This window comes from Coturnix japonica, unplaced genomic scaffold (assembly GCF_001577835.2).
Source record: "Coturnix japonica isolate 7356 unplaced genomic scaffold, Coturnix japonica 2.1 chrUnrandom461, whole genome shotgun sequence".
In the NCBI taxonomy this organism is placed as follows: Eukaryota; Metazoa; Chordata; class Aves; order Galliformes; family Phasianidae; genus Coturnix; species Coturnix japonica.
This window is the reverse complement of record NW_015439874.1, coordinates 123206-131415: the sequence shown is the minus strand read 5'-3', so window position 1 is coordinate 131415 and position 8210 is coordinate 123206. Positions and strand designations below refer to the sequence as shown.

Genomic DNA, 8210 nt, shown 5'->3' with positions numbered 1-8210 from the left:
ACCCATATAGGACACAGACAGAACCAACCAGGAACACAGCTGGAAATCATATAGAACATAGTTGGAAACCATATAGGACACAGCCAGAACCTATATAGAACACAGACAGAACCAACCCAGAACACAGCTGGAAACCATATGGGACATAGCTGGAAACCATACAGGGCATATCCTGAACCCATATAGGACACAGACAGAACCTATATGGAACACAGCTGAAAACCATATAGGACTCACCCCACAGCCCCCTATCGGGACAGTCACACAGCTGAGTCACGACATGAGGCTGCAGGAGCATGGAACCGGCACCGAACCGGCACCGAACCGCCCCCATATCCCCATAATGGCAGGGTCCCATCGCTGTAACTCGGCTCAGAGTGATGGGGGTGGGGATGGGGGGGGATATGTGGGTCCATCCCCATAGACCCCCCCACCCCTCAGCTGTTTCTATAGGTCAGAACCGGCACCGAACCGCCCCCATATCCCAATAACAACGGGGTCCCATCGCTGTAGCACGGCCCAGAGTGATGGGGGTGGGGATGGGGGGGGGATATGGGGGTCCATCCCCACAGCCCCCCCTCCCAGCTGTTCCTATAGGTCAGAACCGGCACCGAACCGCCCCATATCCCCATAACGGCGGGGTCCCATCAGCCCAGAGTGATGGGGGAGGGGATGGGGGGGGGATATGTGGGTCCATCCCCATAGACCCCCACACCCCTCAGCTGTTTCTATAGGGCAGAACCGGCACCGAACCGCCCCCATATCCCAATAACAACGGGGCCCCATCGCTGTAGCACAGCCCAGAGTGATGGGGGTGGGGATGGGGGGGGATGGGGGGGGATGTGGGGGTCCATCCCCACAGCCCCCCACACACACACCCCTCAGCTGTTTCTATAGGTCAGAACCGGCACCGAACTGCCCCATATCCCCATAACGGCGGGGTCCCATTGCTGCAGCACGGCCCAGAGTGATGGGGGAGGGGATGGGGGGAGGATATGTGGGTCCATCCCCATAGCCCCCCCCTCAGCTGTTTCTATAGGTCAGAACCGGCACCGAACCACCCCCATATCCCCATAACGGCGGGGTCCCATCGCTGTAGCACGGCCCAGAGTGATGGGGGAGGGGATGGGGGGGATATGGGGGTCCATCCCCATAGACCCCCCCCCCCCCCCGGGCGATATGGGGTCATGGAGTCGTATATGTGTTTCTATGGGTCAGAACCGTCCCCCCATTACCTCGCCTGGGCCTCATCCAAGCTCTGATCGGTGATGGCCATAATCTGCTGCAGAACGTCACCCGTATCGTGAGCGGGAGCTGGTGGTGGTGGGCCCGGGGTGACCACGGAGCTGGGATCACTCGGTGTCGCCGTAGGGGGGGGGTTGGGAGCCACCACCGGTGGGAGACCCCCCCCCCCTTGGAGGGTCACCCCGGTTCCGTGCGGTGCCATTAAACGAGACGGGTCCTCCATGATGGGGGAGCGGAGACAACGGGGCCGCGAAGCCACGCCCACAACGGGACGAGGCCACGCCCACCGGCTCTTCAGGCCACGCCCACTTATGACCACTCCCATTATAATAAGCCACGCCCACATCTTGCTGGCCACGCCCACTTCATGCACACGCCCATTATCGCAGGCCACGCCCACATCTGGTTTGGCCACGCCCATTGAATTACGTCATGATGCAGGCCACGCCCATACTTGTTGGTCACGCCCATCGAATGACGTCACGGTGTATGCCACGCCCACATCTATTAGCCACGCCCACCGCATGACGTCATATTTGGGGGGGTCTGATGGTGGGGGACTTTAAGGGGTTCTGCGAGGTACGGAGGGAGGGAACTTTTGCATCGCCAACGCGGTTTGGAGATTTAAAGGGTCGGGATGGAACGGACCCCATGTGAATGAATGATAAGGGGTTGATAGGAGATCAATGGATTGATCTGGGGGAGGCGAGAGGTTCATAAGGGGCCAGAGGACTGATAAGGGGGCCAAAGGATTGATAAGGGGTGGGGAGGGATTGATAAGAGATCAAGGGGTTTGATAAAGGATCAAGGGATTGATAAAGGGGTGAACAGATTGATAAGGGGGCAAAAGATTGATAAGGGATCAGAGGACTGATAGGGGATCAAGGAACTGATAAGGGATCAGAGGGTTGATAAGGGATCAAGGAACTGATAAGGGGTCAGAGAACTGATAAGGGATCAATGCATTGATAAGGGGTCAGAGGATTGATAAGGGATCAGAGGGTTGATAAGGGATCAAGGTATTGATAAGGGGCCATGGGATTAATGAGAGATCAGAGGCCTGAGAAGGGATCCAGGGGTAGAAGGGTCCTTACAGGTCAACCAGGGAGGGGTTGGGGTGGAAGAGTCCTTAAAGATCATCCTTAGAACCACGAGATCATAGAAATGGGGGTGAAGGGTCTGAATGTGGGACCCAATGGACATCCATCCCTTCATCCCTCCACCCATTCCTCCATCATCCCTCCATCATCCCTCCATCCATCCCTCCATCCTCCTTCCATCATCCCTCCATCCATCCCTCCATCATCCCTCCATCCCTCCATCATCCCTTCATCCTCCCTCCATCCATCCCTCCATCCTCCCATAGCCAATGGCACATGGCATCATTGAGGAGTACTCACTCCATATTTATGAATGGGCACTGGAGTTGTGAATGGCAGATGGCATCATTGAGGAGTTCTCACTCCGTATTTATGAATGGGCATTGACATAGCCAATGGCACATGGCATCATTGAGGAGTACTCACTCCATATTTATGAATGGGCACTGGAGTTGTGAATAGTGCGTGGCATCATTGAGGAGTACTCATTCCATGTACTCCATGTTTATGAATGGGGACTGGAGTTGTGAATGGTGTGTGGCATCACTGAGTAGAGCTCACTACTCATTTATGAATGGGCACTGGAATAGCCAGTGGCACATGGCATCATTGAGGAGTTCTCACTCTGTATTTATGAATGGGCACTGGAGTTGTGAATGGCAGATGGCTTCATTGCGGAGTACTCACTCCACACTTATGAATGGGCACAGGAGTTGTGAATGTAGCCCCTCTCTCCCCCCAAATATAACACAGACAGGTGCAGCTCACCCATAGAAATCAACACAGCTTTAGAAACAGCCTTTAATTAAGCACACTAATTAACAAACCGCGCTGTGGTCCCTTATAAAAGCATCCTTTGAAGGGGGGGGTTTATGGGGGATCCTCACCCCACAGTGCAATGTCTCCCACAGGAGGGACTCCCCTCTGTTCCCATGGTCAGAAAATGAGCTCAAATGGAGGAATCCACTGTGAAATGCCCATTCAGTGACAACCCCCCACGGTCGGCCCCATTGGGTTTCACAGCCGTCGGGGTATATTTGGGGTTCCTATAACAAATGGAGCATAAGATCCTTCGGAAAGTGTTCCTCATCTCGTTGTCCCGATAGGAATAAACGATGGCGTTGATTAATGAGTTGATCTCGGCCAATAGAAGGACGTATTTCTCCACGGCCAAAACGTTGCAGCTCTTACAACCCAACCCATCCAATAGCAGCACAACCTGCCCGGGGGTCCAACAGATCAGGAAGGCACCTGCAAAGAGATGGACCCTCTGTTAGAGGAAAGGGGGGTTCCTACCCCATTCCTAGGGCTTAAAATGGGGGTGTTGGGTTGGTTGGATTGGGGATAAGAGATGAATGGGGAAAGGACAGCGTCAGGATTCATCCATGCATTCCCCATAGGGGAGATTGTGGGATTATGGTGTCTTAGGGTGGGGGGAAGGGGTGAAATGGGGAAACCCAGCTACTCCCAATAGGGTTGTTCAATGGGATTGCTGTGTTTTATTGTGGGGGTAAAGTGAAATGGGGAAGATATGGCTTCCTGCCCCACTCTCTGTAGGGATATGGGGTGGAATTGGGGTGTTTTAAGGTGGGGGAAAAGCAGGAAATGGGGGAAAACGTCTTCCTTAGATCCCCTCCCACCCCATAGATCTGTGGGTTCGCCCCTCAGCAGATCTCCTCCACACAACCCATAGGGGATGGAGGGATGTAGTGACCCCCCAACCCCTAAGGAAATGCTCTTGTGACCCCATAACCCCTGTGGTATTGGGGGGGGTGATGTAGTGACCCTACAACCCCAAAGGGAAACACTATAGTTACCCCAAAAACCCTGGGAGGATGGAGGGAGCTCTGTAGTGGCCCCATAACTCCTGGAGGGAAGGAGAGAAGGCTGTAGTGCCCCCCAACCCCCAAAAGGAACTCTGTAGTGCCCCCCAAGCCCTGGGGCACAGAGGGAGCGCTGTGGTGACCCCACAACCTCCAAGGGAAGGCTGCAGTGACCCCCCCAACCCCCAAGAGAACACTGTAGTGACCCCCACAGCCTCTAAGGGAAAGGAGGAAGTGCCAGAACAGCCCCACAACCCCATAGGGAACATCACTGACCCCCAACTCACCGAGGATGATGGTGACGGTCTTGACAAGGCCGACCACGGTCTCCCTATAGCGTGGATGGAAAGAGGTGTGCGCCGACATCCGCCCCATCTTCCTCTTGACGTAGATGAAGATGTGAGCGTAGACCACCGCCATGAGGAGGAAGACCAGGAGGTTGGAGATGGCCCAGAAGGTCAAGTAGCTGCGGCTGTAGAGCGGAGCCATGCTGGAACACTCCTCCAAAGCACACAGGCAATGCCAACCGTAGGATGGGATCAAGCCCAGCAGCAGAGCCGTGGCCCAGATGCAGAAGATCAAGATCATGACGCGTTGGTTGGACATCTTGCTGTGCAGCTGCATGGTCAGCACCGTCTGGTGCCTCTCCACCGCGATGGCCAAGAGGTTGACCACCGAAGCGGTCAAACTGGTGTCCAAGAGGCTCTGCCGGATGAACCAGGTCTTCAAGGAGAGCTCGGCCGTCCTCGGCCCCGTGTGGAACATGAGGAACATGTAAGCAATGCCAGCAAAGAGGTCGGCAGCTGCCAGGTTACCCAGGAGGTAATAAATGGGGTAATGGAAGCGGCGGTTGATAATGATGGCGGCGATGACCAAGAGGTTGGTGAGGAGGACGATAAGGCTGACGGTGAGACCCAGGGCCACCACCAGGACGTCTTTGGTCCTCCAGTAGGTGGTGAGCTCCTTCCGGCTGTTGTTATAGAAGAAACCCACCGACTCATTGTAGAAACAGTGCTTCATGGCCACCGGCCTGGAAAGGGGGGGGGGAGAAGGTGGTGAGATGGGGGGCTGGCATGGGGATGGATTAGTTGGGGGGTGGGAAGAGGGATTGAATGGGGTTGGGTTGTGGGAGGTCATGGGAATGTCAATAGATTGGGTTGGAGGGGTCCTGGAAGGCTGTAGAATCATGGAATGGTTTGGGAAGGTCCTTAAAGGTCAAAGAACTTTAGAGTAGGTTGGAAGGGACCTTAAAAAACATCATAGAACCATAGAATGGGTTGGGAGGGTCCCTAAAGATCATAGGAATATAGATTGGGTTGGAACGGTCCTTTATGATCATAAAAACATTGAATGGTTGGGTTGGAGGGGTCCTGAAAGACCACAGAACTATGGAATGGGTTAGAAGGGTCCTGAAAGGTCACAGAAACATGGAATGGCTTGGGTTGGAAGGGTTCTTAAAGGTCATGGAACCATGGGATGAGTTGGGCAGGTCCTGAAAGGGAGGGATAGAGCAACGTACTCCACAAAGACCCCCATAGGGAGCCCCATAAGGAGGAATCCATCAGCAGCACAGAGTGTCCCTACAGCTCAATATGTGGAGCTGCATCTCACGGTCATGGAAACACAGAACCTCATAGAACCACAGAGAATTATGGATCCACGGAACCTCACAGAACCACAAAGTCACTTCCAACACCCCACACCTCCATTGGTCAACCCACGATCTCCCTGGTTAACCTGGAAGGATTCCTCCACCCCAACCATTCCCTGGTTCCTTAGTTGACCTGGAAGGACCCTTCCAACCCAACCATTCCTCAACTGATCTGTCAGGATCCTTCCACCCCACCTCATCCACTCCCTGTTTGACCTGCAAGGACCCCTTCAACTCAACCATTCCTCAACTGACCTGCAAGGACCCTTCCACCCCACCCCAACCGTTCCCCAGTTGACCTGTAAGGACCCTTCCAACACAATCATTCCTCAACTGACCTGCAAGGACCCTTCCACCCCATCCCAACCATTCCCCAGTTGACCTATAAGGACCCTTCCAACACAGTAATTCCCCAGTTGACCTGTAAGGACCCTTCCAACACAACCATTCCCCAGTTGACCTGTAAGGACCCTTCCAACACAACCATTCCCCAGTTGACCTGTAAGGACCCTTCCAACACAATCATTCCCCGGTAGAACTGTAAGGACCCTTCCAACACAATCATTCCCCAGTTGACCTGTAAGGACCCTTCCAACACAATCATTCCCCAGTTGACCTGTAAGGACCCTTCCAACACAATCATTCCCTGGTTGACCTGTAAGGACCCTTCCACCCCACCCCAACTGTTCCCCAGTTGACCTGTAAGGACCCTTCCAACCCAACCATTCCTCAACTGACCTGCAAGGACCCTTCCACCCCACCCCAATCATTCCCCAGTGGACCTGTAAGGACCCTTCCAACACAATCATTCCCTGGTTGACCTGTAAGGACCCTTCCACCCCACCCTAACCATTCCCCAGTTGACCTGTAAGGACCCTTCCAACACAATCATTCCCCAGTTGACCTGTAAGGACCCTTCCACCCCACCCCAACTGTTCCCCAGTGGACCTGTAAGGACCCTTCCAACACAATCATTCCCCAGTGGACCTGTAAGGACCCTTCCACCCCATCCCAATCATTCCCCAGTGGACCTGTAAGGACCCTTCCAACACAATCATTCCCCAGTGGACCTGTAAGGACCCTTCCACCCCATCCCAATCATTCCCCAGTTGACCTGTAAGGACCCTTCCAACACAATCATTCCCCAGTTGACCTGTAAGGACCCTTCCAACACAACCATTCCCCAGTTGACCTGTAAGGACCCTTTGAACCCAACCCCTCCCATGTTGACCCGTCAGGACCCTCCTATCCCACCCCACCCAGCACTTTAAACCCCCCCTTAAAGCAGCTCAGCCTCCTACAGTCCCAACAGCTCCGTCCTCTGCTCCCCTGGCAGCACACACTGCATTCCCGGACAGCCCAACTCGTTAGCAGCAGGGAGGTGAGGTCATTAATCAGGCTCGTTATCGCCCGCACCCAGCACAGCATTGGGCAAACAACGCAGTCAGGTCTGGCACTGGGCTGAACTTTTGATCTCTGCTGGGAAAAGGGGAGAGAGAGGGACATATATACTGGGAGAGAGGGACATATATACTGGGAAAGGGGTATATATATAATGGGAAAGGGGGGAGAGAGGGACATATATACTGGGAGAGGAGTACATATATACTGGGAAAGGGGGGAGAGAGGCACATATATACTGGGAGAAGGGGAGAGAGGGGTATGTATATACTGGGAAAGGGGAGAGGGGTACGTATATACTGGGAGAGAGGCACATATATACTGGGAAAGGGGGGAGAGGGGTATGTATATAATGGGAAAGGGGGGAGAAAGGCACATATATACTGGGAGAGGAGTACATATATACTGGGAAAGGGGGGAGAAGGGTACATATATACTGGGAAAAGTGGGGAGGGGGGTACGTATATACTGGGAAAGGGGGGAGAGGGGTATGTATATAATGGCAAAGGGGGGAGAAAGGCACATATATACTGGGAAAGGGGTACATATATACTGGGAGAGAGGTACATATATACTGGGAGAGAGGTACATATATACTGGGAGAGAGGGTAGAGGGGTACATATATACATACCCATGTAGGCATGAAGCAGTTTTAAGTCCCATCCAACCCCATTCAGTCTATTTGCCATCCAACCCTACTGCCATATATTTTCTGGGGGCCATTGAAAGCTCTTCCTCCCCACAACCACAGGGACCCACCTGATACAGTGTGTGTGTGTGTGGGGTCACTACGACCCCCCCACCAACCCCCCACCCCACTCTTCCATTCAAGAAACCTTAAGGTTACCAAGGTAGATCCTTAAAGGATTATCCCCGAACCTAAAGGAACCCATTGGGATCAATGAGCCCAACTCCTCCTCCCAAACTTGGGAGCCAACAGTGAATTGAATCAATGTGACACTGAGCTGGGGGGGGAGGGGGTGAAATGA

The 8210-nt window shown here is 53.7% G+C and overlaps 2 protein-coding genes across 4 annotated transcripts in view; both read right to left on the bottom strand.

Moving 5' to 3' along the window:
* The window catches only part of PBX4 (PBX homeobox 4), an 11998-nt gene extending 10458 nt beyond the window's left edge, over positions 1-1540 (bottom strand). The window contains exon 1 of the mRNA XM_015850474.2: positions 1236-1540. Within this exon, the coding sequence (XP_015705960.1) occupies positions 1236-1468 (233 nt within the window). The 5' untranslated portion in view covers positions 1469-1540. The remainder of the gene's footprint in view (positions 1-1235) is intronic.
* A 1582-nt stretch (positions 1541-3122) lies between these two features.
* The window catches only part of LPAR2 (lysophosphatidic acid receptor 2), a 6301-nt gene continuing 1213 nt past the window's right edge, over positions 3123-8210 (bottom strand). Inside the window, exons 2-4 of one of the 3 annotated variants that reach the window (XM_015850470.2) lie at positions 7121-7295; positions 4456-5198; positions 3123-3596 (exon numbers count right to left, since the gene is read on the bottom strand). In XM_015850470.2, the coding sequence (XP_015705956.1) occupies positions 3295-3596; positions 4456-5198; positions 7121-7167 (1092 nt within the window). In that variant the 5' untranslated portion in view covers positions 7168-7295 and the 3' untranslated portion in view covers positions 3123-3294. Of the gene's footprint in view, positions 3597-4455; positions 5199-7120; positions 7296-7852; positions 8004-8210 lie in introns of those variants that run through there. The other 2 variants (XM_015850471.2, XM_015850473.2) reach the window with 2 other exon arrangements.